General features: G+C 47.5%; 1 protein-coding gene across 1 annotated transcript in view; it reads left to right on the top strand.

The window, feature by feature from the left end:
- Positions 1-2,318, top strand: part of STMN2 (stathmin 2) — a 36,479-nt gene extending 34,161 nt beyond the window's left edge. The window contains exon 5 of the mRNA XM_075583058.1: positions 1,193-2,318. Coding sequence (XP_075439173.1) covers positions 1,193-1,252 — 60 coding nt within the window. The 3' untranslated portion in view covers positions 1,253-2,318. The remainder of the gene's footprint in view (positions 1-1,192) is intronic.
- Positions 2,319-26,426: the final 24,108 nt, after the last annotated feature.

The raw sequence follows: 26,426 nt of genomic DNA, 5'->3' as shown, positions 1-26,426 counted from the left end.
CATCACCTAAATGAAATTGCAAAATCCATAGGTGTCTCAACTTTTCAAACACATGAAATCTCTAGAGAGAATGGCGATAAGCAACACCTCTCTAATTTTGATAGGGGTTAGAACTTCTAAACCCGTGATTCCCAACATAGGGTTGAGGAAGCCATATGATTTTGTGAAGTGTCACCAAGGGATTTGCCAAAAAATATATGTAATAGCGGATCCCAGACAGTATAGTGGCAGTATAGTGAGTTTCTGAGCCCGTATGGGGACTGCACACTTGGTAAGGCCCCAAACTGCTTCTTAGCGTCAGTGGTATAGCTGACAATTACAGCAGGAGCTGCTATCACTCCTCATGATGCTTTGCATCCACAGCAAGAAGGCATTGTGGGCATGACTTTGGAAGCTCCTGCAGTAATTGATAGCTATACCACACATGCTGTCTGCACACAGTTTGGGGCTTTACTAAGGGTATTTTTGCCACCAGCTCAGGACACTATACCGCCTGGGATCGAACAAACAGTTTTGTTAGCAAATTCTGATAAGTAGGCAATACGATTTATAAATTGGGGGTTCGCGCAGCAAATGTTTTCTAGCAGGAGGTGCACAATGTAACAAAGCATGGGAACCACTGTTCTAGACCATTAGATTTCTGGATTAGTAAATAAAATAATATAAAAGGCAGCATATATTTTACGTCTAGCCAACTAGTGTAGCCGCTGGTAAAATGTATGGGGTTCTTTTACCTTTTTTTCTGGAGACACATTAAACCTAGAACAGTCTTGATTTGCATATAGGAAGACATCCTCTTAGTTGTTACAAAATATCAGTAATAAACTGAGCCCATTTTAACCATGGTTCGGGAACAGTCGCATTACAACTGTTTTAAGGATTTGTGACAATGCCTTTATGGGGGTGAAGGATGATGGTAAATGAAAATGAGACTTCGTGCCAGCTGATGGTGACCAAGATCAGTCAGTTTGTTGTTTTTGGAACAGCAGCCCAGCTTATTTTATTTTATAGCAAATTACTTTAGGGACACTGTAGTGGACAGAATACACTATGGGCTAAGACCAACACTGCATGTATTAATTCTATAAACACCTCTACCAGCTGTTAGGGATGCAACAAACACCAATGTTTTGCTGCATCATGTCAGGATAAGAAGAGATTGACAGAGCTTTTGTTGTTATTTATTTTCCAGGAAAGGCATGCTGAAGAGGTGCGCAGAAACAAGGAACTCCAGGAAGAACTTTCTGGCTGAGATTATACCATCATTAGTAACTCCCTTGCCTATATAATTACGGAACATGCGATATAAGTATGGAAAATGTATACCATGTTAAAAAAAACAAGAACACGTTAAGAAAAAAAAAAAGAAAAAAAATGCGGTCTCTTTGCAGAATGATTTGCTTGATGTTTAAAAAATAAAATTTGGGTCTTTTTTTGTAAATACTTACATTTTTGTTAATAAAATACAAGTATTGCATTATGCAAGTTATTTCATAATCTTACATGTCCTGTAACAGGCTTTTGGTGTTGTCTATCTGCTCTAAATCAAATTTGCTGAATCTTTCCAAGATACCCATGTCTAATCTCATTCCCTGCAGTTTTTCCTTTTGAACATAGGATAAAAGTCAGAAGGTACATGGTGCTAGGGAGGCCAACCATTGCCTAGTCATGCAAAATATTTTGTAAGCTTCAGACATTGTTAAAATGGTCTGTATTTCCCAAGTACAGTGATGCTATTACATGTCCGTGTCCAGATAGATACTTACCTCGTTTAAGAAAAATGCTGTTTCCCAATGAGTCTAAAGCCATGCAATTCTAAATATATCATGGCTTTATTTCCAGGATTGATGTATAAGTAAAAACAATATATACCTGTTCATTACTGTTATATGGAGATCTCCATCATGCACCATAGCAATGTAATGTAATTTCTCCTGCAGTAAGGTTTGCCGAGTACAGTATATTGAAAATGTATCTTGCACATCAGTTCTGTTTGGGACCTGTAAAATGAATGTTGAACCCTTCAGAGCTGGAGCAGTCTGCCACACATTTGTTCTCCAATACAAGGCTACCTTTGTTAGCAAAAATTCCCTAAATCTAAGAAGTAAATCAGCAGGGATCATTAGACAGGGTGCACGTGCCAAGTATGGAATGACTAAATAGCCACCAAGTCTCAAACATAGTTGCCGTTTTGAAGTTGTTTCTCCCCAATGGAAGTTGCTGCCTGCATAGTCTACTCTTCTTTAGTGCTATTTTCCTGTATGTCATTGTGAGCAAGCTGTGATTAATAAAGAATTGGGGTTCTGTGAACTTATAAATGCTTAGTCTTTTTATTAACTCGTCATTTTGTCATGTTGTGCCAAACTCTTTTTTCTTCGTCTTCAGTCAATTACTGTATCTCAAAGAAGGTCGTCCTTAATGTCTGTGATGATAGGCCAATACATACAATAGGATGGATATTATAATTAAATAAATATATCGTAAGTAAAAAATACACAAATAGTATATGTAAATATATATTAATTGTAAAAAAAATACGGTAGAAAAAACAGGATATTCAGCGCTCGTGCTGTGTGATGGTGTGGATGATCCCTTTGCAGCATGTACATAAAGTGTCTCCCCAGAAACTCTCAAATCTAGGTGAACCCCCCTAAGAAAGGGGGGAAGGCACCCTGAAAAACAAGATAATAAAAAATACACAAATGCGCACCAGGGATTAGTGGAAGGTAATTTATTAAAAATACACAAAAACTGAGGGGATCCAACCCCACCCCAGAACAGCTGTGCAGCTGGACGGCTAAGTACTACCAAGGAGAACACCTGTTCACTTCCTGACGAAGTACTTGGTACGAAACGCGTAGAGGTCACGACAGGTCATCCTGCGCGTTTATGCTGGTAAGCTGAGACGGAGCCTGCAGGCGACAGCAGCGGTTTTATCCATCTCCGCGGTGCCGAGATCCGGATCCTGTGCAGACACCGCGAGTCTGCTGACTGTCTCAGTGTGAGTGTCCGTTTCCCCTTGCCAGTGCCCAACCCTATGGCGGTTTCTATACAAATCTGTTGATAGGTTGTTTTCATGTTTGTTTTTTTCTTTCATGTTTTTTATATAAATTTCACTGTATTTGTATACTGTGCAGCTTAGAGTTTAGTCACCATTAGGTGTTCTCCTTGGTAGTACTTAGCCGTCCAGCTGCACAGCTGTTCTGAGGTGGGGTTGGATCCCCTCAGTTTTTGTGTATTTTTAATAAATTACCTTCCACTAATCCCTGGTGCGCATTTGTGCATTTTTTATTATCTTGTAAAAAAAATACATATATATATATATATATATATATGCAAATATAGCTGTATGCTCATCTGCATGTCTTAGGCAGGTCTGCAACCCCACCTTTCCCCATTATCACCCAGCATACAGCACTTCCACTGCAGCAAGGGATTCTGGGAAATGACATGCAAATGAGCACACAGTGTCACTTTTTGCCTCAATAACCATTTTTAACATGGTTCCCTATAGGCTTAAGCTTGCTGCATGGTAACAGCTTTGAGCACAGCCAGGGTTAAGGTGCATACCCAGAAAACCACCCACAGACAGCTGTTTCGACCTTGATGGGTCTCATCAGTGTGGGGTTGATTTTACTGGGATGCAAGAGAGGCTTATGGGATAGGCCAAACCATAATACTGAGTTAAGTTATGGTGAGTAAAAAAAGTGACAAAAACCCTCCACAGGAAAGCAAATATGCAAATATAGCTGTATGCTCATCTGCATGTCTTAGGCAGGTCTGCAACCCCACCTTTCCCCATTATCACCCAGCATACAGCACTTCCACTGCAGCAAGGGATTCTGGGAAATGACATGCAAATGAGCACACAGTGTCACTTTTTGCCTCAATAACCATTTTTAACATGGTTCCCTATAGGCTTAAGCTTGCTGCATGGTCACAGCTTTGAGCACAGCCAGGGTTAAGGTGCATACCCAGAAAACCACCCACAGACAGCTGTTTTGACCTTGATGGGTCTCATCAGTGTGGGGTTGATTTTACTGGGATGCAAGAGAGGCTTATGGGATAGGCCAAACCATAATACTGAGTTAAGTTATGGTGAGTAAAAAAAGTGACAAAAACCCTCCACAGGAATCCCTTGCTGCAGTGGAAGTGCTGTATGCTGGGTGATAATGGGGAAAGGTGGGGTTGCAGACCTGCCTAAGACATGCAGATGAGCATACAGCTATATTTGCATATTTGCTTTCCTGTGGAGGGTTTTTGTCACTTTTTTTACTCACCATAACTTAACTCAGTATTATGGTTTGGCCTATCCCATAAGCCTCTCTTGCATCCCAGTAAAATCAACCCCACACTGATGAGACCCATCAAGGTTGAAACAGCTGTCTGTGGGTGGTTTTCTGGGTATTCACCTTAACCCTGGCTGTGCTCAAAGCTGTGACCATGCAGCAAGCTTAAGCCTATAGGGAACCATGTTAAAAATGGTTATTGAGGCAAAAAGTGACACTGTGTGCTCATTTGCATGTCATTTCCCAGAATCCCTTGCTGCAGTGGAAGTGCTGTATGCTGGGTGATAATGGGGAAAGGTGGGGTTGCAGACCTGCCTAAGACATGCAGATGAGCATACAGCTATATTTGCATATTTGCTTTCCTGTGGAGGGTTTTTGTCACTTTTTTTACTCACCATAACTTAACTCAGTATATATATATATATATATACATATATACACACATACATAGACACATACCTTGCCAAGCTAAATATGCTAAGACCGAAAAGTATTATAATTAAATTACAGTAAAACAAAACTTTTTAAGAACCAAATGACCACATATAAAAACAAGTCCCCAAAATCAGGTCTTATGGAAATGCTGCTTCTGCACGCACAAGGAAATTGAACCAACTCCTTCAAGGCACTAAACAAGATAAACCAGAGAGAGCACAAACTCCATAGATTATTAGTACAGGAAGGCCCCACTTTCAGTGTTCACAATGCATACCTACTCCTTTTACATTCGGCGCTAGTTCCGTTTTTACGGCGCTTTTCGGCACCCGGCTGTCGCTAAGCAACATTTTTGCGTGCGTGCGCATGCATATAGTGTTGTATTCTCCCTGCCATTTACTGTATCATTGAAGCCTTCGGCTACCGTAGAACCGGAAGTAGTGCGTGTCGGCGCACAATTGATCTTTCCCTTACCTTCCCGCGCTGGATAACGTAGCGTGATGGCGGTCGATGTTAAATAGTTTTTAAGATAAGTAATCCCGCTTTACAGCAATTTTCGGCGGGGGCCTGGAATGGAACCCACAGTATTAGTGGGGCCCTGCTGTATTTTACTTATATTATCTAGGATAGGGGTGCTTAACTCCAGTTCTCAAGCACTCCAACAGGTCAGCTTCTCAGGATATCCCAGCTTCCACACAGTGGCTTAATCAGTCCCTGTTTAAGGACAGTTGGCTCAATCAGTCCCTGCTTCAGCAAAGGTGGCTCAATCAGTCCCTGCTTCAGCACAGATGGCTCAATCAGAGACTTAGGGGCCTATTCTTGTAGCCTCGATATCCCACCTATCGAGGCTTTTGAGAAGTAATTTGCCAAAAAGCTACAGCTAATCAGAAAGCCTTTTAATGAAAGAATTTTATCACCATTTGCTCCAGCCCAAACACGCTGCGAGGTGTGCAGCGATAAGTCCCAAATTTCAAGTTTTGGAAAATCGTTAAATTCTAGTAGCCTCAATTATGTTATCGAGGCTTTAGAAAGGCGATTTTATCCCAAATTCGTCTCACCAGAAAAAGTTGGCAGAAAGCTGGTGAGAAGACTGCAAGATAGGGACTTAGGGGAAAAAATGCATTTTTCCTGCATCGGATAGATATCGGGAGTCTCTGGAGCAGATATCAATTAATACAAACCCCGTAGACCCCCGGCATCAATCCCATGCAATAAAAATGCATTTACAGGCAACATCAATACCTTAGCGGCTAACCGCTAAGGCAATGAAGGGGTTAACCACCAGTAACATGTTTATTGTGGGTAGCGGGGGTGGATGATGGTAGTATTTGGCCATTGGTGGGTGTTTAGGCCTTGTGGGGGGGTTGTGGGTGGAGTTAACCCCTTCATTACCTTTGCGGTTAATACCGCTAAGGTAAAGGGGGTAACTCCTCCCACTACACACCCGGTAGGTATAAACACCCAGCAAGGGCAAAATGCCAACTTCACCCATCCTCGCTACCCACAATAAATATTCAAAAATACAACAGCCCTACTACCCACCTCCTCTAGCCCCAGCAACCTCCCCCCACCCCCTGCACATACAGTACAGTAATGGGCAAAATTACTATTATCCAGATATGTATAATAGCTCATGTGCCCATTCAAAATCAAACATTAGCCAGCCAGCATAAATAAAGTACATAAAACTTCTACTTACCCCTGCCATAATGAAGGTCATCACCTTCATCCTCATCACCATGCTCCAGGTCCATGTACTCCGTTGGAGCAGTTGTACAATACAAAATACAATCTAATGGTCCCAACCCCTTTATCACCTTAGCGGTTAATAACCGCTACAATAATTAAGGTGTTAACCCCCTCCCCCGCTACCAACCGGGAGGCCTAACCACCCACCCCGGGGCCACTATGCCCACCTTTTATCCATTGATTGGCACAGTGGTAAATCATACCCATATAATATGGGCATGATAAGCCACTATAGCAGTCAATGGCTAACCTATAAAAAAGATCATCAAGCACAAAAATACACAGCAATTAAGGAAATAAACCAGCACCTAAAAACCACAAGAATAAAAGAACTAAAAAGACTCAACTACACATCAATAACATTATTCTAACACCAAAACAGCAAAATAATAAAAATTATGTTATCCCAAAATACTATAATACAATTAAATAAACACTTAACCAACAAAACAATTCAAGAAATAAAACCGCTAAACAATCCTAAAATGTAATAAAAACAAGCCATCCAAATACCAAACAATTTAGTGAAAACAATAAACATAAATAGAAAAAATAATAATCAATTCAAAACAAACATTTGCCAAAAAATGCATTGCCTGTCACTGTATTTATTAATATATTAGCACTCAATGGGCAATCAAAAACAAACAAAGAAATAAATAAAATCAAAAATCCTGAAAAAAGACAATTACATACATTCAATATCTGTCTTACTGTACCTTTAGAAGTCTTCACCCTCCGAATCTCAGCGTATCAGGAAGCTCTTGACCCATGACATCATCCACTGCAATCTGGCTCCATCCTCTGCGATGCTCAGCATCAGGTAAAAAAAATCTTCTTTCTTCATCTTCTTTCACCTTTTTCTATCTTCATTTGTCATTCTTTTCTTCTATCTTCTTTTCTTTCAATCCAAATCCAATGGTAAATCTAAAACAGATGTTGACTCATCGTCACTTCAGCTAAAATGATGGAACTGGTCTTATATAGAGCCTGCAACATCCCATTTTAGGGTCAGATGATACAGCTCCAATCCGATTGGGTGCTGTACCATGTAACCAGCTTTTTTTTTAAGGATGTTACGTCATCTCCAAGGGAGGTACACTGGCGACACACTTTATTCGAGCTCGGCTAGTCCCACGAATTTGGGTATACCCGGGTGTATTGAGGTTTGTGACTGTTTTCTGCCCGAGTGCATTGGGTTATTTTCCAGGCAGGGATTGAAGCATTTTATTCCCGCTGGCTGCAATACTGCACAGTATTTATATATATACTGCATTACAATTCATGAATTTATGCCATCTGGTAGACACGTGAAGCATTGCAGCCTATTAAATCCTAATCATTATCATTTAACAGATCAGCCGCCCGTCAGCCAGGCATGAACCCAGGCTGGGAAGGCAAACACAACGGGGCTTGTCAGAGGTGAGGAGCGGCGCATTCCAGGTATCTGCCATGTACATACTGGGTATTTGCTCGAATAAAGTGTGTCGGTGCAGTACGTCACATCCTTAAAACCACATGGCTCTTATCACATGGTACAGTACAAGGGAGGATGTCACATCCTTTTTAACAAATGGAACATATCATATGGTACAGGAACCAATGGGATTGTCTTCAATCCCATTGGCTTTAATACCATGTGATATCAGTTATGTGGTTTTAAGGAGGTGACGTACCTCCCTTGGAGGTGACGTCACATCCTTAAAAAAAATTTTTTAAACCATCCAATAGGATTGGAGCGGGACCATCTGACCACAAAAATGTGACGTCACATGCCCTATATAAGGCCTATTCCGTCTCATTTTAGCTCAAGAAGACGACAAGTCAATTTCTGTTGCTGGATTTACCATGGGGAATGGATTACAAGTAAAGAAGATGGAAGAAAAGAAAATAATTACAGAAGAAGATGGAAGAAATAAGATTTTTTTTTACCTGATGCTGTTCTTCGCGGAGGATGGAGGCGGATTGCGGTGGATGACGTCGCGGGTCGAGAGCTTCCTGATACGCCAGGATTCGGAAGGTGAAGACTTCTAAAGATAAATGTTGAATGTACAGAATGTAATTGTCTTTTTCAGGTTTTCCTATTGTATTTTTTTTCTTTTTATGTTTTTGATTGCCCATTGACTGCTAATCTATTAATCAGTGAGGGTACAGATAAATACAGGGACAGGCAATGCATTTATTTTGGCAAATGTTTGTTTTGAATTGATTGTTTATTGTTTTGACTAAATGGTTATGTATTTGGATGGCTTGTTTTTATTACATTTTTGGATTGGTTAGTGGTTTTATTTCTTGAATTGTTTTGTTGGTACATTACAATTCATTCATATAAATGCACACAATCCCTAAAATTCAAACAAAGCAACCGCAATAAACGTGCGTGCCTGGGGCGATATGTCACGTTCATGCCGCGTGGAGTACAGCAGCGCACACGAAAACGGCTCCGTGATGCCTTAAAATAACAGCCGCTGCATCTGTAGGTGTGTATTTAATTGTATTCTAGTATTTTGGGATAACATCATTTTGTAACGGTCGTTCACCACAAACCAGGACCAGACCGCGGGGCTGAGGTGGGGATGTAAAAACACCGACCTTAGACCACGAAGCCAGGTCCGGAGTGCATATTCCGTAGTCAGAGGTAGCCGGGTCAGGGTTGGAGAAAACAGCGTAAACGTTATCCAGGCTGGGGTCAAGGCAGGCGGTACAGGAGCGATGGTCGAGGATACAAGCGAGGGTCAGCAACTGGAAGGCAGGTGCGTGGCACTTAAGCAGAGCAGCTTCAGCGTCGGAAACAGGAACTTGGAGCGGAGCCGCTTGAGCGTAGAAAGGGCGCCTGTAAGGATGACAGGGGTAGGGCAGCACGAAGGCCTCTGCAAGGAGGAATGCAGGAGGCCACAGGAACTAAGAAGCTAGCACTGGGGATCCAGCGCTTCAGCACAGGAACAGCTGGGCCCAAGGAGGCCAGACGACAGAGGCCTCTGCAAGGAGGAAATGCAGCCAGGCCACAGGAGCTATGAAACTTAGCACTGGGGATCCAGCGCTTCAGCACAGGAACAGATTGGCCCAAGGTAGGCCTTCCAGCCGGCACTGCAAGTTGGGCCCGACCTCTGGCCAGGCCTGGCTGCCGGTCCTCTCACGGCTGGGCACCGACTCTCACTCACTACAGGCCTCCATCCCTCTGTCCCACGCTCAGCTTGCGCGCACCGGGTCTCCCACCATGCCATTGCTCGCCGGATGCTGGGCCAAGTCTACTTCTGGTGCACACAGATGTCACAGAGGCCCGTTGCCGTAGACAGTGCTAGAGGCCTGAATCTGAGAGAGACCTGGGGCCCATCCGGGAGAAGACAAGCAGCCGGGCCTGGCCAGAGGTCAGGCCCAAGTTGTGCTGCCGTCCGCCGGGCCCCCCCGTTGCCACCGGACCCGGGACACCTCTACCTTCTGTGCCCCCTGTTGGCAGCCATGCCTGGGGCTACTACCTTCTTCATCCACCCCCTCAGCCCTTAAGAAACAGGCTGTTGAAGTTGAACCCCTTCATTGCCTTAGCGGCTAGCTATTTTGTTTAAATAAAAAAATATAATACTAGTGTACATGAGCAGGGGGTCTCTGGAGCAGAACCGCATTGATTTCAGATCCGAGAACCCCCTGCTTCCCGAGATACGGGCCCTATTATGGGGTGCCGGTATCTCCTATGCACTTAAATGTCCCGGTTGTCACGGGAGACCAGGCTAAATACACATTTATACCAGGATCATATCATTGAGCAAAACCAATAAGTAAAATAAATTGTAATTTAGTCCATAGAAACAGGCAAACACACATTGAATTACAATAGACAGAAAAAGATACACTTACTGGGTTCTGGGGTTGACAAACTGACTTTCCTAGTTGAAATAAAGTCTTTAAATCAGTCCAGTGCTGAAGTGGGGACTTAGAAAACATTCCGGTTTAAAAGTCCTGCATCCTTCCTCCTTGCAATCGCAGCATGGCGTCTCTGGGCCCGGTCTGACCTGTTCTTGCCCTTTGAAAAATTGGACTTCTGGAATCACTTGGGAACACATGGAACACCCAAGAAAGAACAACAGCAGAGAGAGTTCTGGGAGGCCGACGAGTTGTCTTATACACTACCGTCACACTTTATTTGAGTGCGGCTAGCTCCGCAAGCCTGGGGATGCCCCGGCATGCTAGCCGCACTCCCTCGGGTTGCCGCGCGTCATCGAGTGCCTGCGCCCCCTGCACGCGTGTCCAGGGCTCCCCGAGGGAGCCCTGGTGTCCCGCGATGTGGGGGACGGCGGCAGGGGGTTCCGGGGGACCTGGCGGACCCGGCAGCGGGGAGGAGAAAGCCCCGATCGGAGGGCGCTCCTTCGCGGCTTCGGCGCGCGCCCGGCACCCTGCGGCGCGCGCCAGGTTACTGCTGCGGCCGAGAACGGGCAAATGCTCAAATAAACTCGGCCGCAGCAGTACACTTCGGGACAAGCCGTGCCACCACTTGCCCTCCAACCAGTGGCGTGGGAATTTATTCTCCAACCACTCACACACTGTTCCTATGCAAAAGCAATCAAAACAATCCAGTCAAAGATAAATAAAAACAAAAACAAATTGAGGAGTTTTATTACGTGCAACACCAACCATGTAATATATCTCTTGACATGCGGCTGTGGTATGGGCTATATAGGGCGAACGATACGACCATTAAAACTTCGAATAATGGAGCACATTAGAAGTATTAAGAACAGAGACCAGAGGTTCCCTGTGGCACGACACTTCATGGAATGTCCCAAAGGAAATTTGGACCACCTTACATTCAGTGGTTTAGAATACATTCCACTCCCAGTCCGACGTGGAGATCGTCAGAACATTCTCAACAGAAAAGAGATGTTCTGGATCTTCACGTTAGATACCATGACACCTAGAGGTATCAACGTGGATTGGAGATAAAACACTTTTTATAGAACTATTCATCTCTTGCCACAGGGAACCCTGTAAAACATGTGTTCCATTTCGTACAGTTCGCCCTTATGGCCCATTAATACATTCCTTTAAATAAATAATCACAATCAATATGATAATGATAAAATATAGTGTATATATACACAAATATCTTTGTTTATATGCAATGTTGAGTACCTAACATATATTTAAAATGTTAATATATCTTCCATTCGGTCCTTCTTTATCGTGATCAATGAGGAATGTCTAACATCATACACATATATCTTTTGCCCACTAATTCTAGTCCATATATTTACCATATGTTGTTACAAATATGACAATATATATATTCATCTTTAGCCCTCCCCTCTTCCCCTCCCCCCCTCCCTTCTCCCCTCCCCCCCTCTTTCCCCCCCCCCCTCCCTTCTCCCCTCCCCCCCTCTTTTCCCCCCCCCTCCCCTCCCCCTCCCCCTCTCTCCTCCCTTCTCCCCTCCCCCTCCCCCTTAATTATGCAATGTTTTGCTGGTTTCGTCATATTATAATATACGATCGCACTTATACGATTATATATTTGAAATTTCTAAAATACAACTGAGCATGTTCTGATTAAGCAAATTGTTCTAACCATGGATTGTAACAATAGCAACATAAATGTACTAAATGTATGTTTCAAATACCACTGGATCATTATCAATTAGATATTGGAAATTCCCATTACCCCTGCCATTACTTGTTTTTAATTTTAATTATTATTATTTTTTCATTTTTTGCTTTCTATCATGATATATATGTAAATTATGAAATGTGTTTTTGTAAACGTTTATACTCCATTAAGGTTTACAGTTCATTAACATTATGAATTGTATTATTTCTCATGTTTAACATGTGGATCGCTCAAATGTTTGCTTTCACTTGTTTTTAACCTCTTAGTCCCTACTGCGCATGTCACCGAAGCCTATGGGTACTGAGTGAATGTCATCTAACTGGGACTCAGTATTCCATCATGCAGCTTGCTGCACGTGTGGTGTCGGCACATTTGCTGACAGGCGCCATAGATGGCGCACTCGCGCTCTGTGTGAGCGCCGTCACGCCATGACTCTGACAATCTATCGTGCAGCACGCAGCATACTTACAGCCCATTCGCTGGATGACGTCACTTCCGGTTCGCTTCCGGTATATCAGTGGCCTGCACACGGGTAATGTCACTCTTTGAAAAAGCCCATGTCTGGGTGAAACGCGTTAGAGGTGCGGGGCATGTCTTTTTCCCCCCTCTTTTTAACTATGCTTCAATAAAGGAACACCTTACAGCACAGTCCAGCATTTGCTACGTTTTTCCTGCCTCGTGGTGCCCGCTGAATCACCTTTCCTCAACCGGAACAGGTACACTACTAACTACTAACACTCCTCCTAGGAAGTAACTCTACAGTCACCGTATCCCCACACTGTGTCCACAGCCCAACCCCCTTGTCCCGTGGTCAGCGCTGCCACTATGTGTGATGATAGTATGTTAGGATACGTTGGTGCACTTAGGGGGGTACCTGCCGAGCGCTCCTGCACTCGGGCCTGCAATTGACTTCGCAAAGGATCTGTCGCTCGGTGATTCCGTCTGATCCTGTGGTTCCTTGCACGGGGTCCGCCAGGGGCGATCCCACCCTGGTGATAGTCTCTGTGGGCACAGACTTGAGCCCAAGTATTCTCTCGGGGAGCGCAGCGTCCGCTGTGTCCCTATCTAACACTAGTGCTACTGTGACAGGGTCCCTAACCTAGGGCCTGTCCCTGTAGCACCACAAACTGAGGAGTGAGGACGTATCTGGGACCTAAGGGGTTACTGACCTGCTCCGTTCCCCTAGCTCTTCCCAGGTCCTGACTCTAACTACTACCTAGCACCTGCAGTAACGCACTGCCACCTACTTGGTACTTGCAGCAAACATGCTGCACAAACACACGATGCCTTCTTGTCAGACCTCACAGCACTGACAGCCGTGACTCTGACAAGACAGCATATACACACACCTAAGGGCAGGGTCCCTAACCTGGGGCCGTCCCTTGTTAATTACCCACTAACCTGGTGGGGAGTTGGGTCCTGTCTGGGACCTGGGGAACCTTACCTGGTGCAGGGGGCCACTTGCTCCATACACCTTTCCTTCCCCTTCTTGCTCCCAGCTCCAACTAACTAGCGTGGGCTCAGCGCGCGAAATGTATCTATTCTCTTGCCTGCAGGGCAATACTTCAGCCCTATTGGCTCCCTGGCATCACGTGGGGTGTGCAGAGGCTCATGGAACTCGTAGTCCCTGCTCAGAGCCTTCCCTGGTAGGCTAGGGTTTCGCGGGCTCATCCCTGTGCATGTGCGAGCTGTTTGGGGTCCTCCCAGCGCCTGGCTCTCACTGCGTATGCGTGAGACAATGCGCAATGGCGGCGCCCTGCACTGCAAACCGCCGGGACCTCGGCAACACGACCGCGGCCCTAACAACGGCCCGCGCGCGTCCCCGGCAACCGGGCATCAGGGAACAGCGTGCGGCTTGCACACATGCCCCCTCACCTCCCCGCGAACAGCCGCAGCAAGTAAGAGGAGGGGGGGTCCGCAATAGAAAGGGAGATATGGCTACATCCTCCCCCTGGTGAAAAATCCAACGTCCCCGCTTGGGGAACGACGTCAATCGGCATAAGTTTACACAAAAAAAATGCAGGGCAAGATATGTATAACTTATCACTCTTGACTCTACACAACAGGGTACAATGCAGTTCACATACAATTCTCGAGGCCAGCTGAGCGTCAGCTGCTTGCTGAGACCATGTGTGGGGTGCCCCTAACTGATCATGTGGGGGTACCTCACTTTTACGTTGGTGAGCCTCCCCCGAGAGAATCTCGGGGCGAGCACACTCTGGGGTAACAGTCACAGAGTCCTTACTACTTCCTCCCCCTGGTGGACGGAATAGTACCATGTCTCTTGGGCAGACCTTTACTCGGCCATCCGCGGCATGGATGCGATAGGCTAGGAGGTCTTGACCTTTTCCACGGTCCACCACATTGTGAATGGAGCGCTCCACTTTGAGCTTAAAGGAGGCAATTTTACTAAATCCCTCGCCACACAGTCCTTGTCCCTACGTACTTGCGAGGCTTCCACTGGGAAGCAAGCAATTGACAATGTCTCTTTACTCAAAGTCTCTGTTTCATCTGGCAGGGAGTAAAGGGTAGATACCTTACCACTGTGGTGATTCACGGTGGCCAACAGGTCCTCGGGGACACTGTCAGTTCCCACCTCGGCTGTCTCGGGACCTGCCCCCGGCACTTCTGGGGCAGTCCACTTACTTGCTGGAAACTCGGGAGCATTGGATCCCAGTCCTGGGACCATTTGGGTTGGAGAGCACGGGCTCCCACTCAGATCAGGAGCCTGTGGGGAGTAAGGAGGTTCCTCACCATTCCACTGGCGTGCAAAGGGTTCCTCTTCATCTGGAACACTGTCAGGTACCATCTGTGTTTCACTGGACATCACGATGGGGCTGACTTTTTTCTTCGCCTGGACGATAGGCGGTAGGTACTGGTCCACTCGCACAACTGGACAGCTGGCTGCTAAGGGAGACACCTCCATCAGGGCGCGATGCCGAGTGGAGCCATTCGCCCTGGTGTCCCGACTTAAGGAGCTATCGTGCTCCGCGGTCACCTGGAGGCTCACACTCAACACCCCTGGGGCAGTCAACTCACCCTTGTCGTCGTCAGCAGGTACTGATCCCAAGCTGGGGATCGATGGTACCATCGTAGAGGACCGGACTGGCCACAGTAGGGCACACGGGCCCACATCCGAGCAAGCGGCAGCATCTGGATACACCTCATCTAGGGCACACGGACCCATAGCAGGCTCTGTATCCGCCGAGATAGTTGGCTCGGTGACTTTACTAGAGTGGTCCGCCGGCAGGCGCATCACCACAAGTGGTTGGTCGCTGGAATCACCAAAAGAAGATGGGGGTATAGACACCCTGCCCTGTGATTCCGGAATCTGCTGGTCTGGGTTCTGTGGTTCCTGCTCGGGAACCGGGTCTGGAACCAACATCTGGGGTTCCAACATCGGTAGCTCGGCCTTCGGCTGCTCCGGCTCAGGACCTGAATCTAGAATGTCCATTTGGGCACACGGCCCTCCACAACCTCCACCTCCGAGGTAGGTAGACTAGCAGTGGCGTTGACCACCAGGGTAGAGACATCAGGCGCCTCTTTCTCCATGGTTTCCGTCATCAGAGGTTCCTGCTCTACCACTAGGACATCCCCTTTGAGAGGGTCTGGAACCGTGGGTAGGATGATCAAGTCCTCCGAAATTTCTGTGAGAGGGGTAGATTGGTTATATATACTGACCGGCTCCGTATTAAAGTCGACCACTTCTTCCCCCGGCGGATTCTGCAGGCTGGGGCATAATAGGCTTCAAGATACATATCCCGCAGCAGGCACATTCGGGCTCCCACGCCAGTTCGCCTCTAGAACAGTCACAGGTGGTACTAAAACATTGTATACACGTTTCTCCTCCCACCTCGGTTGTCTTGAAGCCTAGCGAGGACTTGGATATGTCGACTCCCTTGCCACAGATTTCCTGAAGGCAGGGGCACATTAGCACGAGGGCATCTATTCCGGGCAATTGCCGGGTCACATACGCATTAAAGTGTAACTCCTTGCAGTCTATTTCATTTCCAGGGGGAAAATAATCTGTTTCTGCAACAGTGTCTGGAACATCACTTTGGACACACCTGCCCCGTGGAGCCTTTGGGATTAAGGCAGACTGAGTAGCATTGTAACTCCCTTCAGTAGAGAGGTCAGGCTCCTCTTCCTCTGCTGGTTCTGCAGCCCACAGCAGCACGGGTTTCAGGAGCTGTATCCCGCAGCAGGCACACTTGGGTCCCCAGGCCAATTCACAAAATGAGCAGTCACATTTGTTACAGACACATTTTATGCATCCCTCCTCGCTCGCGCTTGCCACCTGATCTTCTACTATTTGCTTCAAGGTGCCAAAGTCCATACTACCAGACGAACTCAATAATTTTGGTAAGCACTGACACAAAAGAAAAGATATGCTCCCTCCCTTAATCTGCAAGACTCCATACGACTGAGGGTGGTTTTCTCTGCGTCCAGTACTTTCTTTGGTGGAGACAGCAGTTACTGGTGGAAACACACTGTGCTTGCTCCCCCTGGTGGAATTTAAAGAAGGGGTGGCACACTCTTTCAAGGAGCGTTTCTGGATTTGCACGGTGCCACTCAGTTGGCGGGGGTGGGGCTTAGGTTTTCCCGCCAATCCCGGACAGTTTTCTGCAAAGTCATTCTGCGCCGCCTGAGCGCAGCACCACGTGCACGCTGCCAACTTGGGGAAAGTTGCCATGGCGCTTGGTCAGAGTAGACTAAAGGGTAACCCTCAGGGGGGCACCCAGGCATAAACAACGTGGACGGTGCCTCTGACAGGCATATATCCCACGTGGGGGTCACCACAAAAAGTATTGATCTGGACATGGGGTCTGGATCTTCATCTATAATACAGGCGTACGACCACCCGGGGATTTTACGCATATGGTCACAGACTTCCTCATATGATATATTTGCAGGAAGGCCTTCTACGGACACCACGCGGCGGGGGCTAAGATTTATCCTCAAGGCCCAGGTGAGGACCATGTGTTCGGACTTTACAAACATGGTGGGACAATTTGACAAAAAAAAATGGAACAGGGCATCCCAGGTCTGTCTCTCAGCAGTGCCTCCAAATGTAACGGTTATTCCCCCCCACCAAATCGCATATATGGCATATGGAAGGGGAACCTATATGTTACCAGTTGTGGTGCAGTATACCTGTCAGGCTCACAGTAGGTCTGAGCCTCCGCTAGTGAGAGCCTGAGGTGAATCCTCTGGAACGTTCTCGGTTTCAGCACCTCCACCGGACGCACACATATAATAAGTACATGCACGAGGATGTATATAACCAATTTATATATATGCAGGCAATACAACACATAACATACACTACTAACACTCCCCCTAGGGAGTAACTTTACAGTCACCGTATCCCCACACTGTGTCCACAGCCCAACCCCCTTGTCCCGTGGTCAGCACTGCCACTATGTGTGATGATAGTATGTTAGGATACGTTGGTGCACTTATGGGGGTACCTGTCGAGCGCTCCTGCACTCGGGCCTGCAATTGACTTCGCAAAGGATCTGTCGCTCGGTGATTCCGTCTGATCCTGTGGTTCCTTGCACGGGGTCCGCCAGGGGCGATCCCACCCTGGTGATAGTCTCTGTGGGAACAGACTTGAGCCCAAGTATTCTCTCAGGGAGCGCAGCGTCCGCTGTGTCCCTATCTAACACTAGTGCTACTGTGACAGGGTCCCTAACCTAGGGCCTGTCCCTGTAGCACCACAAACTTGGGAGTGAGGACCTATCTGGGACCTAAGGGGTTACTGACCTGCTCCGTTCCCCTAGATCTTCCCAGGTCCTGACTCTAACTACTACCTAGCACCTGCAGTAACGGACTGCCACCTACTTGGTACTTGCAGCAAACGTGCTGCACAAACACACGATGCCTTCTTGTCAGACCTCACAGCACTGACAGCCATGACTCTGACAAGACAGCATATAGACACACCTAAGGGCAGGGTCCCTAACCTGGGGCCGTCCCTTGTTAATTACCCACTAACCTGGTGGGGAGTTGGGGCCTGTCTGGGACCTGGGGAACCTTACCTGGTGCAGGGGGCCACTTGCTCCCTACACCCTTCCTTCCCCTTCTTGCTCCAGCTCCAACTAACTAGCGTGGGCTCAGCGCGCGAAATGTATCTATTCTCTTGCCTGCAGGGCAATACTTCAGCCCTATTGGCTCCCTGGCGTCACGTGGGGTTTGCAGAGGCTCATGGGACTCGTAGCCCCTGCTCAGAGCCTTCCCTGGTAGGCTAGGGTTTCGCGGGTTCATCCCTGCACATGCGCAAGCTGTTTGGGGTCCTCCCGGCGCCTGGCTCTCACTGCGTATGCACGAGACAATGAGCAATGGCGGCGCCCTGCACTGCGAACCGCCGGGACCTCGGCAACGCGACCGCGGCCCTAACAATGGCCCGCGCGCGTCCCCGGCAACCGACCGCGTCAGGGAACAGCGTGCAGCTCGCACACATGCCCCCTCACCTCCCCGCGAACGGCCGCAGCAAGTAAGAGGAGGGGGGGGGGGGGTCCGCAATAGAAAGGGAGACCTGGCTACATATATATATATATATATATATATAAACAAAAACGAATAGACAATACCGTTCTGTGGCTAACTAAATGCTTTTATTTGTGCGAGCTTTTGAGGTACACTGATCTCTTCTTCCGTCGGTGTTACATTGTCAGAAAAAGAGATCGGTGTATCTCAAAAGCTCGGACAAATAAAAGCATTTCGTTAGCCACAGAACGGTATTGTCTATTCGTTTTTGATTATTAAGCTCGGCTAACACGGTACAGATACCTCTACACACATATATATCCGGTATATTTGTAGATTAAATATTGTTACTTATTTTCCTGTGTATTTTTGTACATGTACTGTATAAATATCAAGATTAAATTGAAAAGAGATTAACCGCTTCCGAGTAATGTGTTGTTCAGCAACACTGGGGTTAAGCATATCCTAAATTCTGAAAATCAAAATATTTAAAATGGCAGAAAGTATTATACATGGCTGTGTCCATTTGATCTGCTGCATCACTAATCTAAAATTGAGCAAAATGCTAAAAACCAATCAATTATCAAAGATGATAAATATACCAATACACATAGAATACTGCTCTTATAAATAAATGCATAGGGTAAAATGACACTGCTAGAGCAGTTTGCCTTTTCAATTCATCACACCTGTGAAACCTGTCAGCTCACAATTAATTTGACCAGACCAATAACAGCCAGAATGCTATATTTGCATAACAACTGTCATGAATAATGCCTCAGAGGCCGTGTCTAATCAATTTTGCAGCAAATAATTTTAGTTGCATCCTGTTGGCATAATTTTTAGCTGTATGCCTCTGATGTACCTTTTAAAACTGAACATTTATTATGGGTAATAAAGGCATGTTTTTAACTTGGGGGGGTTTATTCTGATTTCATACTGTAAAATTATCACAGTGTTTTTCTAAATTGGAGAAATATACATTTGTAACCCGCCTTGCATGGCTCTAAAGGGGCTTACATCGAGTTGGATATATATATATATACATGCCTGTGCTCAGTCTCTCATACCTTTTCGGGGTGCTGGATCCGTGCTGGATCTGTGCAGGCTCTGTGTGGATGTGCAGATAGAATAATGATGGGCGCCAGGATCTTTTATAGTACAAACAAGAGCTTTATACACAGCCATTCATAATGCTCGCCATAGAACAAAAAGACTTCACTTCAAACAATACAGGAGCAATTCAGGTGCTTTATTTATTTATTATTTTTTCATGTAAGTGTAGCCCCCTGTAAACAGCACAGGCTATACCTATCTCCCTTCTACTGTGGTAAGTCCTGTTAAGATCAGGCACCAGTAATCATCATGGGTTTTCCCCCTTCATAGCCCTGCCATGAGTGGTAGATGCAGGCCTAGACTCTGCTGCAGGCGTGAGCAAGAGGGGAGGTTCTGCTGACATCACGAGAGGTGGGGCTAGCTCTATATTTAGCAGCCAACTCCTGTGAGTTAGTTGGAGTTGCCAGAAGTATGCCGAGAGTCTGCAGTGGGACATGTCGGAGTAGTGAGCCCTGTGAATCGGTCCAAGGAGTCGGAGGAGACCGTGGTCTCACCTGCACAGCCGTGCAGGAGCAGAGAGAGGAGTGGAGAAACTCAGCCCTTTTAGTAGAGCTGATAGCGTTATAGACCTGGTGGACCAATGCCCCTCACCCCTCTGCCTGGGTGATGGGGAGAATCCAAGCCCCACCGCGAGGATAACCTTGGGGTGGGCCACGGGGTATTGAAGCCTCAGCCCAGACCATCCTGTCGGAGGAGATATCTGTGTGTGAGGAGAGCGGAGTAATAAGTACAGCTTGGCTGTTGTTGTTGCGGCTGCTGGACGCTACTACCGTTGGGAGTTGCTGATCTGCCAATAAAAGAGACTATCCTTGGTTACCAAAGACTGTGTGTGAATTGGAAGCTATTACCCTGGGACCCAATGGGGTTCTTCTATACAGGTCCTGTCCCATATTCCTGGGAGTATAGAAGATGGAGGCGCTGCACCACTAAGAGATCATGGAGGCTACCACCCCAGAAGCCCGGTCCTGGCTCCCCAATAACATCGCAGGAAGCTCAGGCCCTCCTGTTCCTCACAGGTATGCACCACACAGCATGTAATCTGCCCTCATGCACCCTAGACCCCACCGTAGAGTCTGGGGGACGGGGGGAAGCAGGGTTACATAAGTTTGTAGCAGGGAGTCTGAAATTAATGGGGTTCAGCTGACAGGCATCACACCATATACATGTGACCCAGTCAGTACTCTCCCCAGGTATGACATTCTAATTGCCGATTTAGGGCTGCCCCTGGATAAGGCAACATAGTACCCATTCCAGGCTGTAACTGCAGGCTAGGCCCTGCGCAGGAGCTTAACCCCAACACTGCCTGTTCCTTTCAGGACTTATAGTGTTGTGGCCAGTGGAAGGCTATAGCCAGGGTCACTAGGCTACACTTCTTATACTAACTAGTAGTCCTCAAAGGGGGCTACCCATGTAAAAAGCTGCTTTGTAGCAGTACAAAATGCCGTTTAAAAATAATAATTTTTTTTTTAAATCCTTTATTCTTTGTTGATCCAAACTTTAATTATCATTTTTAAGATGCCTTTTCCTTCCTTTTTTACTAGAACACATACAGTAAGATATACTTGTATTTATGACTTTTTTCGGCGTATTTTACAAAGTTGCTGACATTTGCTTCAACTGGAATGTTTTGCTGCCTCCATATTTTATGGGTATGATGTTTTTTTTTAGGACATAGGGCCTCATGCAGAGAGCAGCGAATTTTAAAAATGGCGAATTTCATAAAAAGGAGCTTTTTTGGAGAGTTTTAATCTCCATATGCAGAAAAGTGCGAATTCTGCTATGTTTAACATGGATGCGTCTGGCGAGTTTAAATTGGCGAGATGCGCGCTTCGGAAACATGTAAAAACAAATTCGCGCCTTTTTTTTTCCCTTTGCAATGGCCGCGAGCGCCAGTTTTTTTTGGCGAGGCAAAACGGAGACAGTCGCGCCATTTTATTGGCGCGAACAGCCGCTAGATGCCGTTCGTGCCTCTCTGCATACGGATATATTTTAAACTGGCGAGATTGCGGTTCTCGCCAGCCGCGAGGCGAGTTTTACAAATAGAAATGAAAAATTGGCGCGATTTTCGGAAATCTCCATTTTCTGCTGTTTTCTGCGCGATTATCTCCAAAAAATGGCGAATTTCGAAAATTCGCTGCTCTCTGCATAGGCCCCATAATTATAAATGATCTGCTGCATTGCTGTGTGTGAGTGAATTGTGAGTGTTCATTGTGCATTATACAGTGAAATGTAAAGGATACACCTCTTATGCAAAAGAGCGTTTGCTGGAAACTTTCAGACACACCACAGAAAAGATTAGTATCACCAAGTACTGTGAAACCCAGTATTCCCAACCTAACTGCATGTCGTCATTTATCCAGTCCTGGTTCTATTTATCAAACAAAGATAAAGCAGTGCACAAAATGAAGCCTATATTTATCAGCACAGAAACTCCCATTGCTTTCAGTGGGATCTTATTTCTTTGATAAATCTGATGTTGCTTTTTGCTCCATTCTTACCCAGTTTGTCAGCTGAGACATTCATCAACAAACTCCAAAGTATGTCTTTTGAAGTGAAACTTCTTTAGTGGCACCTATTCTGATGGGGCAAAACTGGAGAGATGGAGACGAAAATGAAACGGAAGTGACGTGACGTCACGGCCCCCCTCTCCCCCCCTCCATGCCTGCTGTGAAATGCGGCGGCGGCAGCGATAGCCGCCGGCGCCGCTCCTAACGGACGCCGCTCCCCCTACACACCCGCTGTGACATGCGGTGGCGATAGCCGCCGGCGCCGCTCCTAACGGCCGCCGTTACCCCAACACGTCCGCTGCCATGGGTATACCAAGATGGCTGGCGCAGAGCTTCCGGTGCTGTGGGTGTACTAAGATGGCGGAAGCCCCGCAAGTCCTCCGGCTGTGAAGGGTAACCTAGAAGATATCGCTAACGGCCGCTGCGCTGTCAGCATATGCCGCACATGCGCGCACAAACACGTTATCGTGCCCTCTTGCCTCTCACGGCTCCTGCTCCGGTAACGCGGGAAGCGGAGGGTTTGAGCGTGCCACTTCCCACGCAGCACTGCCGGAGGGGGGGGCCTCTTAAGCACGGTATCTGCCCCTCACATACGCTGGGCCCGGTGCAGCCGCGTCTCCGTGGGGATGGGGGTGGGGCGGGGAGGGGTAGCGGGAGGAGAGACTCAGACAGAGCCGCCGTGGGTCCGCAGCTCCGCCTGGGGTGGGGGGAGTCAGGAGAGAGGGGGCAGGACACAGAAAGAGAGACACACATACACTGACAGACACACATACACACACACACACACACACACTGACTGACACACATACACACACACACACTGACTGACACATATACACACACACACTGACTGACAGACACACACACACACACACACACACACACACACACACACACACACACACACACACACACACACACACACACACACTGACTGACACACATACACACACACACACTGACTGACTGACACACACACACACACACACACACACACACACACACTGACTGACACACATACACTCACACACTGACTGACACACATACACACACACACACACACACACACACACTGACTGACACACATACACACACACTGACTGACACACATACACACACACACACACACACACACACACACACACACACACTGACTGACACACATACACACACACACACACTGACTGACACACACACACACACACACACACTGACTGACACACACACACACACACTGACTGACACACACACACTGACTGACACACACACACACTAACTGACACACACACACACACTGACTGACACGCACACACACTGACTGACACGCACGCACACTGACTGACACACACACACTGACTGACACACACACACACACTGACTGACACACACACACACACACACACACTGACTGACACACACACACACTGACTGACACACACACACACTGACTGACACACACAAGCACACTGACTGACACACACACACTGACTGACACACACACACACACACTGACACACACACACACTGACTGACACACACACACACTGACTGACACACACACACACACTGACACACACACACACACACTGACACGCACGCACACTGACTGACACACATACGCACGCACACTGACTGACATACATACGCACGCACACTGACTGACACACATACGCACACACACTGGACTGACACACACACACATTGACTGACAGACACACACTGACTGACTGACACACACACACTGACTGACACACACATACTGACTGATACGCACGCACACTGACTGACACACATATGCACGCACACTGACTGACACACATACGCTCGCACACTGACTGACACACATACGCACGCACACTGACTGACACACACACACACACACAATGACTGACAGACACACACACACTGGACTGACACACACACACACTGACTGACACACACACACTGACTGATACGCACGCACACTGACTGACACACATACGCACGCACACTGACTGACACACATACGCACGCACACTGACTGACACACATATGCAGGCACACTGACTGACACACATACACACACTGACTGACACACACACACTGACTGACATACGCACGCACACTGACACACATGCGCCCAATAAACATTACCCCGCCAATCAAATTTACTCATGCTCTATGCAGTAATAATATTATTGTTACTTTATATGTTGCTGACAACACACAAAGAAGTTTCACTTACTATGCGCGTGCACAGCACACACAGGTTTTTTTTTTTTTTTGTTAAACAGCACCATTGTGATCAAATATGTGTACGGGTTAGAGTTGGAAAAGAAGAGCTGGATGGCGGAATGGGACATTTGGTCACGACCATCTCGCCGCTCCCTGGCATTTAGCCACAGGGGGACTGTGAGAGGAGGAGCCGCTGCTCATCCTCTCTCCTCCCTACCTCCGCTTCCCCTTCCCTGTGTCCCGCTGACTGAGCGCCGCCGGGGCCAGAGGAGGAGAGGAGCCCCGGGATCAAGAAGGGTAACCTAGAAGATATCGCTAACGGCTGCTGCGCTGTCAGCATATGCCGCGCATGCGCGCACAGACACGTTATCGTGCCCTCTTGCCTCTCACGGCTCCTGCTCCGGTAACGCGGGAAGCGGAGGGTTTCAGCGTGCCGCTTCCCACGTAGCACTGCCGGAGGGGGGGGCCTCTTAAGCACGGTATCTGCCCCTCACATACGCTGGGCCTGGTGCGGCCGCGTCTCCCTGGGGATGGGGGTGGGGCGGGGAGGGGGAGCGGGAGGAGAGACTCAGACAGAGCCGCCATGGGTCCGCAGCTCCGCCTGGGGTGGGGGGAGTCAGGAGAGAGGGGGAAGGACACAGAAAGAGAGACACACATACACTGACAGACATACACACACACACACACACTGACTGAGACACACACACACACTGACAGACAGACACACACACACTGACTGACACACATACACACACACACACTGACTGGCACACATACACACACACACACACTGACTGACACACATACACACACACACACTGACTGACACACATACACACACACTGACTGACAGACACACATACACACACACACTGACTGACAGACACACACACACACACACACACACACACACACACTGACTGACACACATACACACACACACACACACACACTGACTGACACACACACACACACACACACACACACACACTGACTGACACACATACACACACACACACTGACTGACACACATACACACACACACACTGACTGACACACATACACACACACACACTGACTGACACACACACACACACACTGACTGACACACACACACACACACTGACTGACACACACACACTGACTGACACACACACACACTGACTGACACACACACACACACTGACTGACACACACACACACACACTGACTGACATGCACACACACTGACTGACACGCACGCACACTGACTGACATGCACGCACACAGACTGACACACACACACTGACTGACACACACACACACACTGACTGACACACACACACACTGACTGACACACACACACTGACTGACACACACAAGCACACTGACTGACACACACAAGCACACTGACTGACACACATACACTGACTGACACACACACACACACACACACACTGACACACACACACACACTGACACGCACGCACACTGACTGACACACATACGCACGCACACTGACTGACACTCATACGCACGCACACTGACTGACACTCATACGCACGCACACTGACTGACACACATACGCACACACACTGGACTGACACACACACACATTGACTGACAGACACACACTGACTGACTGACACACACACACTGACTGACACACACACACATACTGACTGATATGCACGCACACTGACTGACACACATATGCACGCACACTGACTGACACACATACGCTCGCACACTGACTGACACACATACGCACGCACACTGACTGACACACACACACACACAATGACTGACAGACACACACTGACTGATTGACACACACACACACTGACTGACACACACACACACTGACTGATACGCACGCACACTGACTGACACACAAACGCACGCACACTGACTGACACACACACACTGACTGACATACGCACGCACACTGACACACATACGCACGCACACTGACACACATACGCACGCACACTGACACACATGCGCACGCACACTGACTGACACACATACGCATGCACACTGACTGACACACAT

This window comes from Ascaphus truei, chromosome 2, assembly GCF_040206685.1.
Source record: "Ascaphus truei isolate aAscTru1 chromosome 2, aAscTru1.hap1, whole genome shotgun sequence".
Classification (NCBI taxonomy): Eukaryota; Metazoa; Chordata; class Amphibia; order Anura; family Ascaphidae; genus Ascaphus; species Ascaphus truei.
Note: the sequence above shows the minus strand (reverse complement) of the source record. Positions and strands in the feature narration are given on the sequence as shown.